The 22668-nt window shown below is 35.9% G+C and overlaps 1 protein-coding gene across 3 annotated transcripts in view; it reads left to right on the top strand.

Moving 5' to 3' along the window:
- Positions 1 to 22668, top strand: part of Dpyd (dihydropyrimidine dehydrogenase) — a 978758-nt gene that overhangs the window by 231524 nt on the left and 724566 nt on the right. For all 3 annotated transcript variants that reach the window (XM_008833683.3, XM_029563832.1, XM_029563833.1), the window contains exon 5: positions 12781 to 12942. In XM_008833683.3, the coding sequence (XP_008831905.1) occupies positions 12781 to 12942 (162 nt within the window). The remainder of the gene's footprint in view (positions 1 to 12780; positions 12943 to 22668) is intronic.

The following is a 22668-nucleotide window of genomic DNA, read 5'->3' as shown; positions in this document are numbered from 1 at the left end:
ATTTTCCAGTTTAACAACTCATAGACAGTAAAAAATTATTTTCCACAGGAATGACATGTTTATTTCCTTACACATTTAGTTTTAACTCAGACACTTGACTAAATTTTTAGTTGTAAAAATCTAATTATATAAAATTTACCAAAATTTAATATACATGATATGGCGATAAGAGCGTCTTCAGAAAGAAACCCATCAAAATTACCCTATTCTTCTCCTTTGTCCCTCCTCAAATATTGTGAAGGTAAGGATTTTGTTTCTTTCTTTCTCTGTTTTTAACAAGATTTCATGTGTAGCCCAGTCTAGCTTCACATTCTCCATCCTCCTGCCTCAGCCTCCCAAGGGCTCGGATGGCAGACATGCACCACTGCACCTGGCTCTGGAGGCTTTTTGCATGTTCTGATCATGGTGATTCACAACTGCTTTGCCAAATGTCTGAGCCTCACAGGTTGTACACTGAGGGACCATGACAGCTTTACACAAAAAGCATCCCTGGTTCTCCTGTGTCCAGCATGTGCTACTAAAGACATTTCCTATTCAGTTAATGTACATCCACGCATTCACCGTTAGATAGCTTAAGCCAGGAACATAAGCAATGTTAATTCACCCTTCTCACACATGCAAACTTATTGAAGTTTGGCCCAAGTATTTTTTAAATGCAACAGATTGGAGTTTATCTTGGAAGGGAGCTTCCATCTGTGAAAACTGTCATTGGAAGAAGGAGGAACACTTTAAAATAAATCCACCAGCTGTATTGATAATCTTGTAGTGATATGAAGGCCTGAATATGATAGGACTATTTGTTAAATTAGTTATACCATATGACAGGAGAGCTGGCTTGTGAGTTTTTCAGTTCCCAGTAATGACTTTAAAAATCATTATATTGTAGAAGAATGGCACTAATGTAATTTGAAGCCATAATTTTGCAATAAAAACTAAAATATTAAAGTTAAAGTCATTTTAGAATTAACTAAATGGCACATATTGTGCCGAAGAATGTGGCGTTAAAAAAAATCCAGGGACAAACAGAAAATTTAACGCACAAGAAAAAAAAATACATATGGCTGATAAACCTTCAATGTCTATAATTATGTGCTGATTTGAAAACAGACATTTCATCAGTTTTCCTCTTTTGTTTTTTTTTGTTATTATTGTTGTTTGTTTGTTTGAGACAGTTTTCCTGTGGCCCCAGCTGCTCTGAACCTTGCTATGGACCATGCTGGCCTTGATCTCACAGAGATTCATCTGCCTCTGCCTCCTGAGTGCGATAGTTAAAGGTATGCACCACCACACCCAACTTCTCTTTTAGCTTTTTGTACAAAGAAGCAGTCAGCCAGCCTGGACTCCATAATAAGACCTTTTCTCCAAAAATAAAACAAAACATCAACTCAATGGCAACAATTTAAAGCTGAGGAAAGTTATAAAGTTATTTCACAACAAAAGATGATATGTATCTTACATCACTCCTAACATCCCTCCTAACATAGACCTGGGCATTTTTCTCACATGCTAAAACAAACATGGAAAGGCTTGTGACTGACTGAATAACATGAAGAAACAATTGAAGTGTTTACTTTCTGATAGGAAACTACCTTGTTGTCTATGAAGTACCCTTCTCAATTTAAATTTTCTAGCCCTTACTTTTAAAAAGGTTGAAGAGCTCACAGAATAGAGGTAAACCTCTTGTGTAGAAGGAGTGCTCAGGAATCAGCACACTTGCTAGGAGAGAAAGAATTGTTATTGATCCTGTGGCTCTCTGGGAAGAGTTGAGTAGGTGTTCCAGTCTTGAAAGGTTTCTGTATGGCTTCAGCTTTGAGTACCCAGATCCACACACTGTGCGTCTTGAGAGTTATCTGAGAAGAGGAATTACAGAGTGATTTTCTGAATCAAGCTTCAGTCTTTGCATCAATTATTGTGAAAACCATCTTTCTTGTTCTCTGATTCATGGTGATGTTTTCCTTTCTCTAGTCATGGTCCTGTCATTTTTCTTGCCTGTTCTCCCTTTCCACTTCCTGAGAATTTTCATATAATTCATTTTCATCTTATTGAATCCCTTAATACCAGAATCCTTGTATTTAAAACTAATTTTCTAACCAAGGTCCTCGGTAATTCGGAGCAAGCTCAGTTTTCCAGTTCACACTCTAATCGTTGTCTCCTATGCCAAGAACTCTAGGCAGATGGTCAAGTGATTGCTCCGATGCCTACCGTGAACTTTCCTTAGTATTTACTCATAGCAATTTAGAAGGATTTATGTGTAATTCCCTGCCATCCTGCATCTCTTTTACATCCAGCATTATTGTGAATGCCACCCATTATAAGCAGATGCTGGACACATTAACCCGAGACAATTTCTCAATGTACTGCTGAAGTGATATGGTACAAAAGGGGGATTCTTTTGCTTCTGACTTAAAAGACACTTCATAAATCCTTACTAATTTTTAAAAACATAAAATCTTCCTAGAAAATTTTTTTTGGTAAAAGGGTTAGTCTTGGAGGTATGAGAATATTGAAGAATTATTAGACAGCTACAGGCCAATGATATGCAGGGTGGATTCACCTTGGTAGTATAATTTAAATGTTTCATTTGTTGCACTTATTCCAGCATTCATCCATCTTCATGTATTCTCAATTTATTGTCACTTATAAAACTCAAATTGGTGTTCATGAAACAGTCAATATTCTTGTAGAAAAATCCTTAGGTACTTAATTGGATTATATTCATTCTATGCTTTTAAAAAATATTACCCTCTCTAATGATGTGATACAATCCTTCATGTATGAGTCAGCCAATAAATATTTGTTAATCAATCCATCCAATAGTTCCAAAATGTCAAGAGAAGGAGAAGAATCCTGGCCAATGATTTAGAGCATCCCACTGGCAATTATTAACTGCTCCCATGCAGATACTGAGTGAGGGGATCAATGGACTTAAACAGGACCTAAGGATGCTTGCTTGGAAAATTGAATGAAGAGTTTTAAGCTAGTAATTGCTTATCTCAGCCATCATTTAGAAAAACTCTCCCTCTGAATGGAATCTATCATTTTACTAATTAAAGCATTAACATAAGCATACCTGTGTATTGTTTACTTGCTAGAAAAAGAAAACGTTTGGCGAAATCTGTTACTTAATGTTACCTAAAATGCAGCCTGGGATTTTCCATTTTAATTTGTGTATGTCTAGTAGAGACATATTTTGGTCTGATGTTCAGAAGAAAAATGACTTTAAAGCCATGTTTCATTGCCCACTTGGAATGAAATTGTTGATTCTGTTTCTGATCTAGCTTCGTACCCACATAGTCTTTAGGAAATTGCCTGAATAATTCTCAACACTTAAAAGGAACATTTTAAAATACAACATCTTCATTGAGATAGAAGTTGCTTCTCTGCTTTTGCACATTTAAATGAGTTTGGCAGCTCTTGACTTTATTTTCAGAGTTCCAACCATCATTACAGTCAACTTGGGGATACATTGTTGTTCCATAAAGAAACTCTACACTATTAGCAGGCATTCTTATACTTCTGTCCTTTCCTATAAGCAGCATATTAGGGACCCAGGTTCCTTGCATCATTATCCAAGCTTTCTTTTATTATTTACCTTTTAAACTATAGCTGTTCAAGTGGGTGACAAACAGAATCTCATGGTGGATTTGGCATGCATTTTGTTGATGGATTGTACTACAAAGTGTCTTTATCATTGACTATTTGGATATCTTCTTTGGACTTTTTTTTTAAACTTAGCTCATTTTTTAATGGATTTATTTGTCTTTTTAAAGAAACTCCTTGAGCTACAAGCAGGCCTCTCTCTGGGGTAAGTCCATTGTGCCCTCCACACCTTGACTCCCCCAGCCTCTTTCACCCTCCCATCTCCATCGCCCTTCTCTCCTCCGAGTTTGGGCCCTGCCCCATTCCTTGTCTTGGGGCCCCAGACACCTGGGGAACCAATACTGCTCCCTGATCCTTTTCATCCAGACCAACAGAGTGCCTTCTCTGGGTCCCAGGAGCACTACTTCTGGGCCTGGCCCTGCCCTCAACTCCCTCTCTTTCCCTGGACCTGCACCACCTATCATTCTCTTTCAGGGACGCTGGGGCTCACCTCTCCTCTTCTTGATCCTTTGCATCCAGACCAACTCAGCTCCTCAGTGCAGTCCCCAGGAGGCCTTGGAGCCTCTTCCCTCCCGATCTGCCTTTGCATCTCTTGGTGGCAGGGCCACCACCTGCCCTAGACCAGCATCTTTCCTGAGCCAGGCTCCCAGGCAAGTCTAACTCCCAAATTCCTGAGGCCAAAATCATTCCTGGAGAAAGTCTGAAAATATCTTACCCTCACCTGAATTGGGCCTCTGTGGGAACTCCTGAAGACAAAAGCAATCCGGCCACTCCAATATAAAATTAAGAGAGAACTGGAGGCTTAGAGATCCCAGCTTTTCATGCCCAAAAAGTAAACCACAAAGACACATAAAGTTCACAAGAAAAGCAGGCCTAAACTCGAAGGCCTGATTCTCACACAAGAATCAGAAACTACAAAAGAAATTCACATGTCAAAACCACAGAGAAAAAATAATAGCATGAAAAACCAAAATATCATATCCCCACCAACTAGCAATAGTCCTCTAGAGGAAAACAATGAGAACCCCCTATAGATAATGCAGGACATGGAACTCAAAAGAACAATTATAAACATGATAAAAGAATTCAGTCAATTTAAAGAACACACACACACACACAAAACGATATCAAAGAACTGAAGGAAGATAGGGATAAACATCTGAATGAATTCAGAAGAGTTAGAAATATTGAAGACTACTCAGGCTGAAATGAAGAAGGAAGTGAAACACTTAGTAAGCCAATTAGAAATGACTGGAGAAAGCCTCAATAATAGGATGAATGAGATGGAAAACAGAGTATCAAGACTGGAAGACAAAGTGGATGAACTAGACCATTCAAGCAAAGATTGTGAAAAATTTAAGTAATCACAAGAATGGAATATGCAGGAATTGTGTGACAACATAAGAAGACCAAATTTACGAATCATAGGCATACAGGAAGAAGAAGAATCCCAACATAATGGCATGGACCAGATCTTCAACAGAATTGTACAGAACACCAAACAGACAGGACCAGAAAAGAAACTCTCCACAGTACAGCATAGTAAAAACACTAAATGTACAGAACAAAGGTAAAATACTGAAAGCTGCAAAAGAGAAACAAAAAGTCACATATAAAGGAAAACCCATTAGGATTACGACTGACTTTTCAGTGCAATCTATGAAAGCCAGAAGAGCCTGGACCAAAGTATTCCCAGTTTTTAATGACCACAGATGCCAACACAGATTACTATACCCAGCCAAAATGTCTATTATAGTCAAAGAGGAAAGAAAAATCTTCCAGGTCATAAATAGGTTGAAGGAATTCATGTCCACAAAACCAGCCCTTCAGAGAGTTCTGGAAGCAATACAAAGAGCTGAAGAAAGGAATGACTATACCCAAGGGGTTGCAGAAAGAAATCCAATGAAGGTATAACTGAAGAAAAGTACAGCTATATCAAGAATGTAAACAGAAATAAATATGACAGGATTCAATACCCATCTTTCATTAATAACTTTAAATATTAATGGACTGAACTCCCCAGTCAAAAGACACAGACTATGTGAATGGATTAAGAAACAAAACCCATGTTTTTGTTGTCTGCAAGAAACTCATCTCACTTTCAAGGACAGACACTATCTCAAAGTGAAAGGATGGAAAAAAATATACCAAGCAAAGGGCACTAAGGAAAAAGCAGGCGTAACAATTCTAATATCTGACAAAGTAGACTTTAAACTAAAACTAATCAGGAGAGACAAAGAGGGACAGTACATTTTGATCAAAGGAACAATGAATCAAGAAAATATTACAGTCATGAACATATATTCACCAAACTCTGGTGCACCCAACTTCATAAAAACAATACAACAAGACTTAAATACCCAAATTAACCCCAACTCATTAATATTAGGCAACTTCAATACCCCACTGTCTCCATTAGATAGGTCAACAGGGCAGAGATTTAACAGAGAGACATCTGAGTTAAACAATACCATGTATCAAATGGACTTAACAGACATCTATCGAGTATTCCACACAAGCACCAAAGGACATACTTTCTCCTCAGCACCCCATGGAACCTTCTCCAAAATCAACCATTTACTGGGGCACAAAATAAAACTCAAAAAATACAAAAAGTTTGGAATAATTCCATGCATTCTATCAGACCACAATGTAATAAAGCTTACGATCAACACCCGAAGAAGCCCTAAGTACCACATGAACACATGGAGATTAAACAACACACTCCTCAATGATGAATGGGTCAAAAGGAAATTAAGAAAGAAATAAAAATATTCCTGGAATTAAATGAAAAGACAATACAACACGAGAAAACCGCTGGGATATGCTGAAAGCAGTCCTAAGAGGGAAGTTTATAGCTGAAGTGCCTACATCAAAAAATCAGAAAGAACACAAATAAATGACTTAACATTGCAACTCAACACACTTGAAAAGAAGCAGCAACCCAAACCCAAACCCAGCAGACAAGAAGAAATAACAAAAATCAAGGCAGAAATTAATGAAATAGAAACAAAGAAAACAATACAAAGAATCAACAATTCCAAGACCTGGTTCTTTGCAAAGATAAACAAGATTGACAGACTGCTAGCCCAGTTGACCAAAAGAAAGAAAGAGCACCTCCAATTCAACAAAATCAGAGATGAAAGGGGAAACATCAGAACAGACACCAGAAAGATATGGAACATTGTAAGGGAATACTTTGAAACCTATATGCCACTAAATTTGAAAACCTAAAAGAAATGGACAGATATCTAAAGGCATGGGAACCACCAAAACTAAACCAAGAAGAGATTATCAACATAAACAGACCCATAACCCAAAAAGAAATTGATACCATAATACAAAACTGCCCGACTAAAAAAAGCCCAGGACCAGATGGATTTACAACAGAATTCTATCAGACATTTAAAGAAGATCTGCATCCAATACTACTCAATTAATTCAAAAAAATAGAAATGGAGGGAGAACTTCCAAATTCCTTCTATGAAGCCAGGTAGTATCATTCTACTACCAAAGCCAGGTAAAGATACAACCAAAAAAGGAAACTATAGAACCATATCCATAATGAACATAGATGCAAAAATTCTCAACAAGATACTTGCAAACCACATACAGACACACATCAAAAAGATCATCCACTATGATCAAGGTGGCTTTATCCCAGAGATGCAGGGATGGTTCAATATACAGAAGTCAATAAACATCATAAATCATATAACTGGGCTCAAAGACAAGAAACTTGTGGTCATCTCAATAGATGCAGAGAAGACCTTTGACAAATTCAACATGCATTTATGTTCAAAGTCCTAGAGGGAGATGGACTGGAGGGAATATACATCAACATAATTTGAGCCATATGTGACAGACACACAGCCAACATCATTCTAAATGGAGAAAAACTAGAAACATTCCCATTGCAATGAGGAACCAGACAAGGCGGTCCACTGACCCAATTCTCTTTAACAGTACTTGAAACTCTTGCAAGAGCAATAAGAAAAGAGAAGGAAATTATAGGAGTAATAATTGGAAGAGAAGAGATCAAATTATCCCTTTTTGCAGATGATATGATATTATATCTAAGGGATGCTAAAAATTCCACCTGAAAACTCCTAGAAATTCTTAAGGCATTCAGCAAAGTGGCAGGTTACAAAATTAACCTACAAGAGTCTATAGCCTTTCTATTTACCAATAACAAGCAATCAGAGAAAGAGCACATGGAAAAACTCCTGTTCACAATACCTTCAAAAAAATAATAAAATATCTTGGAGTGAACCTGACCAAAGACATTAAAGAGCTCTACAATGAAAATTTAAAATCTTTAAAGAAAGAAATTGAGGAAGACATCAGAAGATGGAAGGACCGCCCATGCTCATGGATTGGAAGAATTAATATTGTGAAAATGACCATCCTACCAACAGTCATATATAGATTCAATGCAATGCCAATCAAAATCCCCATGACATTTTTCACAGAATTAGAAAAATCTATCCTAAGATTCATATGGAACCACAAGAGACCCCGGATAGCCAAAACAACCCTGAGCAGTAAGAGCAATGCCAGGGGGATTACAATACCAGATTTCAAGATGTATTACAGAGCTATAGTTATAAAACCAACATGGTAGTGGAACAAAAATAGACCCATAGTCCAATGGAACAAAACTGAAGACCCGAATATGAGTAAATGCAAATTTCAACCATCTGATATTTGACAAAGGGGCCAAGAATATTCACTGGAGGAAAGACAGCATGTTCAGCAAATTGCTGGCAAAATTGGATCTCCACCTGTAGAGAAATCAAACTAAACCCCATATCTTTACCCTGCACAAAAATCTATTTCAAATGGCTCAAAGATCTCAATGTAAATCCTGAAACTCTGAAACTATTAGAAGAAAACATTGGGAAAGACCTATAAGATATAAGTGTAGGAAAGAATTTTCTAAACCGGACATCAATTGCTCAGGAAGCAAGCGCAAGAATTAACAAATGGGACCTCATTAAACTAAAAAGCTTCTGTACATGAAAGGAGACAACCAAAGAAACAAACAGAAAACCCACAGAATGGGAGAAAATCTTCACCAGCGACACATCTGACAGAGGTTTAATAACCAGAATTTATAACGAACTTAAAAAACAGAGAACCAAGAAGAGAAGCAACCCAATTGAAAGATGGGCTACGGAGCTGAACAGAGAATTCTCAAAAGAAGAAGTAAAGATGGCTATGAAACATCTTAAAAGATGTTCAGCGTCACTAATAATTAGGTAAATGCAAATAAAACCACTTTAAGATTTCACCTCACCTCAGTCCGACTTGCTAAGATCAAGAAAACAAATGATAGCAAATGTTGGAGAGTATGTGGGGAAAGAGGAACACTCATCCACTGCTCGTGGGACTGCAAATTGGTTCAACCCCTTTGGAAAGCAGTGTGAAGAACTCCTAAAAACCTAAAAATGAACCTACCATTTGAACCAGTTGTACCACTCCTTGGCGTATACCCAAAGAACTCATCCTATTGCAGAGACACATGTACATCCATGTTTGCTGCTGCTCTTTCACAATAGGTAAGAGATGGAAGCAACCTAAGTGTCCCTTAATTGATGAGTGGATAATGAAAATGTGTTTCCTTTATATGATGGAGTTTTACTCAGCAGTAAAGAAAGATGAAATCATGAAATTTGAAGGTAAATGGATGGAACTAGAAACTTTTATAGTAAGTGAAGTAACACAGACTCAGAAAAAAAAAAATCGACATATGTTCTCCCTCATAAGTGGATCCTAGAACCAGACTCTGATAAATACGTATGCAACCAGGAACCAGGATAATGGAAAGGAAACAGGGAGGTAAAGGAAAAGAAAGAACCTGAAAGAGAAGAACAGTAGGAAACAGGTCTTAATAAGGGAGATATGGATAAAAATTGGGTTAGTTTAAGGGAGAGGGGAGGGAAGGGTATACAAGGAACCTAGGGGATAAAAGGAAAGAATGAGCTCAAGAGAGGACAATAGGAGAAGGGTATTAGTAAGGGAGAAAGGGGGGGAAACGGGGGCACCTTAAGATGGAAAACCATGATGGAGGGGTGAGACAATGTGAGAAATAAACAATGCCTAGCTAGTTTTGAAAACCACTGGGAACCATATTACTCCTACAACCTACTGAAAAATTTTACATAGCAGATCAAGAAATATATGTCTAAGTAAGGTTTATCTGAGAACAACTGGTCTTTCCCCAAGATATATCTACATGGCACACAATAATTAAAAATACCAGACTGGTGGAACTAACCTTCTTGGGTATTTAACAGACATTCTTTGAGGTCTAAAATAAAACAACTGGTCTTTGCCTAAGATTTATCTACATGACACACAGTAATTAAAAATTCCAGACTGGTAAAACTAACCTTCTTGGGTGTTGTACAGACATCCTTTGAAGTCTATAATAATTTGGTCAAAGGGATATAAAGGACACTTTTTGCTCCTTGCCCTCCTAGGTTGACTAGTTCCAGGGGACTATGAGCATCTCAAAATGTCCTGTAATGGTGGTGGGTCACCTGTCCTCTTTATCAAGGAGGCCAAGGAGACCCCACCAGATGGACTTGATCCAGTGTCCAGTCGTGTCAACACAGAGGAATCATTTCCTCCATGCTTCCAAGCAAAGCCAACCATGGTTGAGCAGGACCTTTGACTTATCTTCACATAGGCGTAACTGGTAAAAGAAAGGAGCCAGGGGCTCCTCCCAAGCCCATGTGACCCCTAAGGAACAGATCCTCAAAGGACCTTAAGACTAAAAATAAATTGGTTTATCTTGACCCACTGTATGGCCTTAAACACCCAAAACAAAAGTATAACCAAATATTAAATGGGACAACAGAACTTCATAAGAGTCCATATGTATAGCTAAAGGCTACATAACACAAGCAACAATGCCAGACAAGCGATTTCTTCTTTTGAGTTTTGGCCAGGGTGGCCAAAGGGATTCCAAGATAGGAACCCATCTCAGAACTGGTAAAATGAACAGCAGACCCCAAACTTATCCGAAAGAATATAGACAACTGATTGCCGCTGGATGAAGAACAGCTGACCTTCCTAAAACAAAGACCTCTAGATTGGCTGACTAGATTCACCAGAAGGGCAAGTAGTGGAGAATGGCTGGGGGTGCCAACAACACAGCAGACTGTAGCAGGGATATCAGAGTATAAGGGCTCTAGTGGGGGGAGGGAGGCTATGGGAGGGTGCTATCTGGGAAGTGCGTGTATAAATAAAAAGAAAAATTCTTCAAGGCATAAAAGTTTGCTCCTTAATAATTAGTAGATGTGAAGAACATTACCATTGAAATCTACCTGATGGCTTTATATCCTGTGACTAGTAATAATCAGATATATCAAGATTAGAAACGCATGTGTATCTTAGTGTTAATTGTATTAAAAATAAATTTTTCTGTATGAAACTATATTTTAATAATGAAATGGAGATCTTTTTTAAAGTTTAAAACCTCATTTAATTTTATGTCTTATAGGGTTTATACTGAGTACAATATTGTATAACTGTAATAATTCAACTGTAAACCTAAAAATTTACAGCCAATTTTGAAAGAGATGCATGTTAGCTCTGGAAATTGTTATTGAATATGTCAATGCTATTGTAATGAAATGCTTCTTCTAATTATATTGTTATTAAATAAATATTTTAAAAAATACTACTTGAGCTATCATGGGAAATGAATTCTCCCACCATAGTGTCTTCAAATATTTTGTCCTGTGTGGGTTCTCTTTTCACTCCCTTGGTAGCATCCTTTGGAACATGGAGTTGTTGATTTTTATAAAATTCTATTTATCTACATTTTCCTTCTGATACTGTGCTTCAAATATCACTGGGAAACCAATCCCTACTTAAATATAACAATTTCCTGATGCAAAGATCACAACAAAAGGAACTAAAGAAACACTAAAGTTACTTAGCAAATGAAAACTAAAAGAACATAATGGCTGCTCTGAGCTGTCCAGTTTACAGTGAAAGGTGTGTGTGTGTGTGTGTGTGTGTGTGTGTGTGTGTGTGTATGTGTGTGTGTATGTGTACAAATCAAAATACATTTTCTTCTGTCATAGACAGTGTTCTTTAGTGTGACTTGTGACCTGGCTGATCATCTGCCACTTGATACTTGGTAGGTCAATTACTTGATAATAAATGCTCAGGATCATTAGTTATGAATTAAATTGCATTCTGTATTCATATTATACATTGAGGAAATGAATATTGAAGAGCCATTTTTTGCATTAGACAAAACTTCATTCTGAGGAGACACACTAAATAAGGCAGATACTTGTTACCATAAAGTAAAACAACAAATTAACTATTGTATTTTTTTATTTATTTCTGGAATGATAATTTTATTTTTTGATATAGAGTCCTTTCCATGCTGTGATGATGTTTTTAAATGTTCCATCTCTTTTGCCTTCCTTTCTCTGAATTATTGTCAACATTTCTTAAGTCTTTTCTGTTCTCTTCAATGTAGGAGTCATGACCTGTTTCCTTGACTTATCATTTTATTTAATTGCCAAGTGATTATTTCTGTCTTTTAATGTGCCAAAAATTTGTTTTGCCTGAGAACTGGGAATTTTACACAGGAAGGTACTATTTATATGCCAAAGTATTGGCAATGTACTATGAAGTCAATAAACAGAGAACTTGTGACAGTACTACAGAGTGTAAGTTCCTTGTTCAACTCTTACACAAGTATGGCATATCTATCCCTATTGGGAATATAATATTGACATATCATTTTAAGAAAATCTCCAGCTTATTTGATTTCCTTAATTTTTCACCTAATGTTCTATATTTTTTGCAGTATTTTGTCTAAGATTCTATATTGTGTTTATATATCATATTTCTTTGGGCTCCTTTTGGCAGTTCAGGTTTCTCCAAACTTTTTACTATTTTTTTTCATTACTTCGATCAATAATGATGACTATCCATTTTAAGAACAAATTAAGTTGGATATTCTGCTAGTGGTCAGTTGCTGATTCCAGATGGTAAGTCGAATTGTAACATACACATTTTCTTTACATCTCCTGCCTTGATTTTTAATCTACTTGCTTACTGAAAGGAATAATATGTCAAAATTTGGGGTTTAAGGTACACTATTCCATAACAAATTTATTACTATTTTTGTTTTATTTATTTATACAGAACTACTATGGAGCTGCTAAACTGATTTTTTCTGACAATCCACTTGGTCTTACTTGTGGAATGGTTTGTCCAACCTCTGATCTTTGTGTTGGCGGATGCAATCTATGTGCCACTGAAGATGGGCCAATCAATATTGGTGGACTACAGCAGTTTGCTACTGAGGTATGTAATGGGCACACTTGGTTCTATCTCACATAAAGCTCTTAAAATCATTGAAAAATCTTTGATGATACTCAATAATTTTTGTGTAATACACAGCTAAAATGTGAGTGTTTTTTTGAGCAGTATCTTTATACAAAAAAAAAATGAGTATAAAAATGAAAGGTTTGAAAACCGTATGCCAAATTAGTTGTAATCCCAGCATGTTATTAAAATAACTTAGACTGAAATATCTAAATTGGATGATCTGGAAATAGAACTTGTTCATTAACATTGAAGTGTAGCAAGAAAACGCTGTCGAGAAAAGGCTGTCTTCCTCACCTGATCATTTTCCCTGGAACACTCTTTGATCTTTATGGCTAGAAATATATGTCAGCAGTATTTCATACTATTCTTTGAGTAATAGAGGTTAGTGAATTTTCAAAAACCCTGAAATATAATACTGTTCTTTAACAATATTAAGAAGATAATTAGATTATATGAGCTTATAAATCGAAAGCTACTGTGTTATTTGAACAAAAAATGTATAATGAAATGAAAGGTTGCCTTTTGTCATTTATCACATAAACTTTCATCCTGGCTTTCTCTTTTATAAATCCTTTGTAAATGACTGGTTCTCTGGGATATCTTTACGCTCTCTGGGGTCTTCTGTTTGAAGTGAACTAGCAAGTCAATTCTCATGTATCATTTAAATGATCAGCTTATAGGGAGGTTACAGTGAGATTTTATAATCTTAAGGGACTAGTTGGCTGGAAGACTAAATTAAATGTCTGTCTATGCCAGACTTTTAGTTAATGACTTACCTCTCTGGTTGTGTCAACTTAAATACAATGTGCTCTTTCCCTATAGGACTCTTCCCATAATATCCCTCAAGCTTAAGCCACACTTTGCCTTTAGTAATAAATCAGTGTTATTCCCTTCCTGCTCGCTGACAGGTTAATTCTGAAGAAAGACTCCTGGGAATAAGAAAATGGAAACAATTTGAGGTTGTGAGTTGATGCAATAAATTCTTGGATTTAATTTCTTTTGTTACCAAATTAAAAACTGTATTAGGCTTACCTGGTCAGTGCAAGGTATAATCTCTACAACCTGAGAAAATCCTTAGTTGATGGAGGAGTTTCACTTGAATTCCTTTCCATCTTTCTTTGGGGTCTAATTGCCAAGTCATTAAACCAGGGCAAGCTTGTGAAAGGTGCCTCACAGCAAATGAAGAGCTATACATTACATTCATGAACTGAACACATTTCAAACAAAATGCCTTGATTTGATAGCAATAGATTGTCAGTTATTTGGGCATGAATGAGAAGGAGACAAAGACAGAGATACATATATATATATAGAAAAGGGCATTTTAGAGAGAGAGAGAGAGAGAGAGAGAGAGAGAGAGAGAGAGAGACTATCTCCAAGCTCTCACTTGGCTTTAATTAGCTCCTATTGCATAGACTATTTATTTGTAAGGGCTTCAAACCTAACATCCTTGCTGTACAGAATTCATTAGAAACTCAATAAAATGTAACTGTGCCCACACTTGGGGCTCTCTGTAAGCACTAAACAGTGAAGCTAAATAAATGAGGAGCATAAATAAGGAATTCCATGAATCCATCTCAAGCGAATTAAGACAATCCAAAAAGAATATATCCTATTTCATTCTCATTCTGCTTTATATAACTGTGTTACTTCATTGAATAATAAATAAAACCATTTTGTGACAACTACATGTAATGACTTTAATTGTTTTATAATGACCAGTGAGAGCTAATTGTTTTATAAAGACCTGCATTTCCTAAGGTAAAATGGAGTTTACTTAAATTTATCCACCACTAAAGTTCTTATGAAGACATACAGAACATGAGCTGTGTGGATACTAGTGAGAAATGTGTAAAGGGAAAAATATTATTATTCTTTCAACAACTAAAGTATTGACATGATCATTTAACTTGAAGTGAAGCACGATGGAAATGATTTTATGTTCTGATTGATAAACAATGATTGATTTCTGACCTTTCAGGAAATACAAATCCATTTCTATACCAAATTAAGCAGAGGTTAGGAAAGCAAAGAGGAAAAAAATATTTTCACAATTCTTTTTCCTATAATTTTTAAGTGATTTAAAAAAAATACCAAGTATGTAGTCTCATTGCTGGCTAAGTTCACAATGTCTCCTTCTCAGTTTGAAGAAGAGCATGTGAATCAGAGGAGCTGCAGTGGAAAATAAAGCAATCACAGGGAGCATAGCCTTCAGGGCAAGCAGGAGACCAGCTGCTCTTGTGTGCTCCTGAGTTCTCAGTTCTCTTCAACCCTTTGCTTTTCTCCTGTGTGCAGTGGAGAAGACCTCGTTCCAGACACTTTCGTGAATCTGTTTAATAAAAAGGCTACCGCAGGGGTTCCTTCCCTGTACAAAGTAGACTGTCCTCATAATCATATTGGAATCCTGTAGCAAGTTCAATAAAATCCCATAACCAGTTCAATACAGTCACCTCTAAGTATTAGTTTGGTGTGGATATTATTCATCTCATGACAATTATTAAATGTCTATGCACAAACATAACCTTTGAACATTTTCTTTTGAAAAAGATTTCAGTGTTAAATTCAATATTTAAGAAATCATGTATTCATAACACTTAACCAACCAGATTTTCATTGCCTCTCAAATTAATTAATGGATGATAGGAAAAGGAGAAATTAATGTGAATATATCTTCTGTCCATTGCCTAAAGTTTGGTAAAACAGAAAATTATCTACATGTCAACTCAGTTCTTTTCTGCTGATATGAGAGGATTATGGGAGCAATGGAGAAAATTTAAATTATAATTATAACTGTCTAAATTTTGACTCAATGTTAGATTAAGTTTCAGAAAACTACTCCTTGATATAGCTGTCTCAATGATAAGTTTAAGGAAGATATTGGATTATGAAATTATCTGAATACAGCATTTTTAAAAAGAATTTTTAAAAGAATTTCATTGACTATCTCTTGGCCTTTACTTGATAACTTGAAGATGACATTTTTCTTAAAACAATAGACTTTCCTTTCTAGGGTCTGTAAGAATGTGTTTTATAGATTATTGAGGGAAATTGATGTCAGATCAAATTATCATTTAACAACTGTGCAAAGAATTGTCTGAAGAATTCTCAGTGCAGGAAGTTAGTGAACTATATATAAATATTTTATAATTATAAATCTTATTTATGCCATATCTTCATCTTGGATATTGTGATCAATAAAATCATAAAACTTTGACTACTACAGTTTATACTATTACAGTTATATTTTAGGTGTCCAATAATAAACAATAGATAATGTGTGTCCACTCTCAAATAACAGATTTATGTGCTGCAATTCAACTACCCAATAAAAAAGGAGTCATAATGAAAAACAAAATCTGTGAAAGGCATAAATTATTATTAATCATTGAAAGGATAAATGTTTATGCATACAGTGAATTTCAATATTCGATATGCCCTATTTTTCTGTTATTTTTATGAATTTATAAATATAATACTCACATGCATGAAATATGTTCAGTATCGAAGAACGATATTTTCATAATTAACATATGTCTCATACACTGAGCTGGGCCATCCCTGATTCTTAGGCTTGTGTAAGTATCCAGAGCAACAATACTAAGGATGACTTTTATCAAAAATACAAGCAACAATAGGAGAATAAGCACATACTGTTGATGGGAGTGTAAATTATGACAGTGGATATGGAAAACAGAAGATTCTTCAAGAAAATTAAAAATAAATCTACTACATGATCTAGCAATTTCATTGATAAGCATAAATATTAAGGAAATTAAAACAGTATGTTAAAGATGTCAAAGACAAAAAACTGAATGTTTGTCAACTAATGAACAGATAAAGGAATGTGGAGCTATATACACCAGAACAGCAGTCAGTCATAAAAATAATGAGATCCCATCATTTGTGACATAAATGGAGCTGGAGATGATTATGTCGAATAAAGCAATCCAGGTGCATTAAATAAATCCTACAGAGTTTCGTTATACTCAGTTGGAAACTAAAAACATTGACTCATAGGAATTAATAAGACTTTTCCAGAGGCTGGGGGCTATGAAACAGAGGGGTGGACATGGAGTGCTTGATCAATGGCTACTAAATTATATAGGAAAATAGGCTCTGGAGTGCTACTGCACAGTAAGGGACATTGTACATTTTCCAAAGGCAGAAGAAAGTAGTTTAGGTCTTTTGTCTTTTGATTTTCTGGTTTTGTTTGTTTTCTTTTGTTTCCTTTTCTTTTGTTTGTATTTTAGTGGTACTGGGGATTAAACGTAGGTCCTACCTCATGCTATACAGCACCACAGTCTACAACAGAGCTTGAATCCTGGCACTCTTTTATATTTTTTTGTTTTGAAACAAGTTCTAAGTTTTCCAGGCTGGTCTGTAATTCCAAAAATTTAACACATGGCAGGCTTTGAACTGATGATCCTCCTGCCTCAGCCTCCTAAGTTTCAGAGTGACAGGCCTGTGCCCAGGCCAGGTAAGTGTTTTCATTGTAGTGCTATGACAGATGATTCTAGAAATGTTTAGGTGCTACAATGTTCACATACATTGAAAATACCACATTATATTGTATAATGCATGGGATTTCTATATTTTTCAGTATTAGTTAAAATAAACAAATAAAGGATGTGATAAAATTAATGTTTAAGAATAAATGGAATATAGTCTATGTTAATAAAACAAAATAACAGCAACAACAAAGGATACAGCTATATGTCCTGAGAAAGACTGCAGTTTCTCAAGAAGTAATGAATACCAATAATTAATATTCCATAGTGAACTTACAATAGCATTCTGAGACAAATAGTCCAATTTCCATTAATTTGTTGGTTTCATGAGTAACAGACCTTATTAGAGGAAGGGAAGGTGTCAGATGGGGAAACACAAAGATACAGTATACCATGCTCCTAGAGCAGCTCCTCTCTTATTTTTTAACTTCAGGCTTTTAAATGTTGATGAACAACTCATAAGGCAGGCATCTTTGTGCCATCTTGACATGAGAAAATGAAGGACCAAATTGATTAGAAATCATAGTTAATATTAAACAAACTCCCTGATACAGTGTTATATAGGGTTTGAACAAGCCCCGAAATAACTTTACAAGTTGTTACCACGCTTTTATATATGAGAAGAAAGAGGCTCCATGAACATAATTAAATTCCATAGTTGTACAGCTATAATATAAATCTAGTGCTTTATATATCTTCAATTATTTTACCATCTCGCATTTGCCCGAGATAGCATTGCTAGTGATAACAGGCTAATTGTAAGGCCAGGTGTGGGGATTCCAAACTCAGAGCATGTTTTATTCATGGTTCTCCAAAGAAACAGAACCAGTAGAATGAATATGTATAGAGATTTATCAGCTTAGCTCACAGGACAGAGGCTGAGAATCCGTAGTCCCTCAGTCCACGAGGCTGGATGCCTCAGTAGTCCCAATCTGGCACTGAAGGTCTGATCAATTCCTAAAGATCAGCTAGTCTTCAGTCTACAACAGCAAGACGAACTCACCAGTGAGAGAGAAGGCAAGCAGCAAGAAGCCAGGCGTTCGCCTCTGCCATGGCCTTTTATATGGGATGCCATCAGAAGGTAACGCCCACATTTAGGGCGTGTCTTTCCAGTTTCAGATGGTCCAATCAAGAAGAGCTCTCTCATTTCGGTTAATCCCAGATCCAGTCAAGTTGACACCCAGGGTCAGCCATCACAGAGTGCTATGTACAGTACCTGATTACATCAGCCATACGTACCTCACATCTGTCCATTCAGTTACCATACTGCATGACTGCTTGCTTTTCTATGGATATGTAGAAACTGCATTAAAATTAAAATAGATTGTATAAGATCAATACATGTCCTAACGTAATTTTCTTTCTTTATGTGTGATTATGTTACTAAGGAACTTTTACTTTAAGTGTGAAAATATTATTCCACAACCAGGAAGAACACAGACTTTGGGGATTCTTTGAATAATACAATTTTGGATTCCTTATCCAAAAATTTACATAAAAGGGCTATTATAAAATTCGAATATAGGACCTTGAAAATGGTGTTAAGCAATGAGGGATGTTGAACTCAGGCTTTTACCCAGTTTTATTTTATTTGAAAAACACAGGTATGATTTTATAAAAGCTGGAATCTGAGTAAATTCATGAATGAGTTTTGTACATTGATGATACAGTTTGACAAGCAGATCACTAAAGGCTACCATTTTGTATATCTAATTTAAAACTAAGATAAATTACCATGATCGTGAATAATAACCAATGCTTATGACCAATAAATAGTGTAGCTCATTTATAAATAAGACATAGATTAAGAATAGTTGTTAGATTAATGAGATTTCACACTTGCCTTATTATTCCAAACTTCTATCAGTTTGAATCAAAATTCTGTATACTACACCTATGTAAAATAGTGTGAGCAATAGCTGTGAACTCTTCAAACACTCACATACACAGGGCAAGTGAATTATTTCTAGGAAGCACAATAGAGATGAAAAGTATTAAACAGTAATAAAAATCAATAATTTTGTCCTTTGTGAAATATAGTTTTCTGGAATGCAAATGTCTGTTAGTAACTGATTTGTTTCTCTCCTTTTCCTCTTAATGTAACTGTACTAGAACAGAATACTGTTGTGATAGATGTAGCTCAGCATCTACCATTCTTCACCTAAATCCTTTGGAAACCTGTTAAAAATACTCAGTGCCTATGACTAATTCCAAAACGTCTGGATGAATGGTTTCATGAGTACCACCACAATATTTTAATTTGCTGTAAAGCTATTTGTTAAAGTCTATAGCTATAAAATATAAAATAAGGTACCATGACTTGGCATGCAGTGATGTTGAAGCTTGTCAGAATTGTATGATTAAGACTATCTGTTATTATTTTTCCTAAATTAAATTTTTATAAGTTAAATATATATACTCATAGATTAGTATGTCTGACTTTATTAACATTGAGTCTTGATTACTTAAAAGAAATCTTGTTTCCATTGATGAATATTGACATGAGGTAGGATAAAGCAAAGATTTATTAGCTTGAATTTTTTGTGAAAATGACACTGTCAAATTTAAACCAGTCCTTTTACTCTGAAGAACAACTGATAAATGCAATTAATGTAACATGCACACAGAATGTAAAGAAGTAAAGAAGAAGAATGTGTTTTGCTGTCAGAAAAGGTTCTAGAAACATTCAGTTTTAAATAGAGAATGTTACTCCCTCTTCTAGCTTCAGCGTAAACACCCAGAAGCTGCTAAGAAGATTGACTGGTATCAGGATAAGTATCAAAAGCATCAGGCAGTGTAGAGGACTGAACTCAGTGCCAACTGTTGGAAAGTGTCAAGAACTGGGCAGTCGAGATGCCACTTGTCTATAATCCCAGCACTTGGGAGGCTAAGGAAGGTAGATTACTGTGATTTAGGGGCTAGCCTCGGCAACAAAAGCGTTCCCTGGCTCAAAAACTAACCCAGATAATCCCACAAAATAAATAAATAGAAAGTTTAAGAATTAGATATTATATAGATTGGTCCATCACTACATAAAACTGTGTAAAGAAGCAGCAAAGCTTGTGCAGCTAGCTGTTAGGCATCCACAGGGTGACAAAGTAACTTGTTTCAGCACAGCCTCTGATATTAACTTGGGTCTGGAACATTGGAATTCCAATAAAAAAATGTGGGTCTAAGAGTTGGGGGAGAAGGTAAAGAATATAGCTAGGTGAGGGTATCATCTGCCAAGGAGTAAGGCTAAAAATGCATAGACAACAAAGAGCGCCCAGCAGACATCACATACCAGATAAAAATCCCCATGACATACTTCACAGTATTAGAAAAAAATATCCTAAAATTTTGTATGGAAGCACAAAAGACTCCGAATAGCCAAAGTAACCCTGAGCAGAAAAGCAATGGTGAGGCATTACTATACTAGATTTCAAAGTGTACTAAAAAGCTATAGTCATAAAAACAGCATGGTACTGACACAAAAATAGATGCATAGATCAAAGGAACATCATTGAAGATCCAAACCTGAGTACACGTAATTTCAGCCACCTGATATTTGGCAAAGGTACCAAGAACACACAGTGGAGGAAAGACAGCATCTTCAACAAATGGTGCTGGCAAAACTGGATCTCCACCTGTAGAAGAATGAAACTAGATCCTTATCTTTCACCTTGCACAAAAGTCAACTCCAAATGGATCAAAGACCCAATGTGAAACTCGAAACTCTAAAATGATTAGAAGAAAACCTTGGCAGTAACCTACAAGATGTAGGACTTTCTAAATCGGACACCAGTTGCTTAGGAATTAAGGTCAACAATCAAAAAGGAGAACCACATTAAACTAAAAAGCTTCTGTACAGAAAAAGAAACAGTCAAGAAAGTGAAGAGAAAACCCAGAGTGGGAAAAAAATTGTCACCAGCTCATCTTTATGTGTTAAAACTAAGATGGAAATGCTAATTTATATAACCTACAAAAGTATTTGTGAAATAAGAAGATAAAAATTATCCCATTAACATTCATAAATTTATGTACACATCATAAAATTGCCATGTTCAAAATTACTTAGGGCCATTTCAATAAAGTTTTAAAATTGATTTAAGAAGTCTAGCCCGGCATGGTGGTACCTACCTGTAGTCTCAACACTGGGAAGACAGATGCAGGAGGAACATAAGTTTGAAGCCAAACTGAGCTAAACAATGAGACCCTGTTAACACTCTTTTTACATGAAAATTTGTTATGCTAATGCCAAGTGTGCCAAATTTTAAAAAAATTACACATATTCATATATTTGTATATATATAATATATATGTATACTGTCTATTTTGGGCAGATAGAAACCAAATGTATGAAATAGTATAAAAATTATACAAAATAATGAAACAAAACACACAATCAAATGTCATAATTATTCACAAACAAGCAGGATCTTTGAAAATAATTTAATGCACAATATTCTGGTATCACATATGCAAGTACATTACTGTTATGTCCTTTCTAATTATGAGCCTTTTATCATATTATTTATTTGCTTATGAGTAGCAATGGCCACATTATGAATTGTTTCTACTACTTCTAGAAAAATTTTGTAAATTCAGACCAATCAATGGAAGCTAACAGGGTAGAGGAAACCTTTCCAGTCACCACCTCACCAGCAGTCAGTTGTCTCCGTGTTAGCACTTTGTTGCTCAAAAAGAGTGACATTTATTTCTGTTCTTCCGGCACTTTGAGTCCAACTCTGGTAATGATCAGATAGCCAGACAATCAGGTACCAGGCTGTATATGCGTTCTAAGTGAGTCATGATGGATGATAGGAAGATAGACAGCTAAGATCGGAAATGCAATGAAAACACTTAGAAAGAGGGAAGGACTACTGTGGTAATACAGTAGATGGCCTACCATGTAGGGAAAGTTGAATTAACGTGAAATTTGAACTAGGACCCCAAAGATGTTCATCCTTTCCAACAAAGTCACAATTGTGGGTACTCAAGTGGCTCTGCTGGCAAGAGCATGTATGGGTCCTGCAGATGTTCTGAGTTCAGTTTCCACCACCCAGGTTTGGTGGCTCACAACTGCCTATAACTCCAACTCCAGAGTATCTGATGCCCTTTTTCTGGACTCTCTGAACACCTTCACTTATATGTGCACACCCACACAGAGACATAGGTACACACACACACACATACACACACACACACACACACA

The sequence above is a fragment of the Nannospalax galili genome, unplaced genomic scaffold (genome assembly GCF_000622305.1).
Source record: "Nannospalax galili isolate Female #2095 unplaced genomic scaffold, S.galili_v1.0 scaffold255, whole genome shotgun sequence".
Classification (NCBI taxonomy): Eukaryota; Metazoa; Chordata; class Mammalia; order Rodentia; family Spalacidae; genus Nannospalax; species Nannospalax galili.
This window is presented reverse-complemented; position numbering and strand designations above follow the sequence as displayed.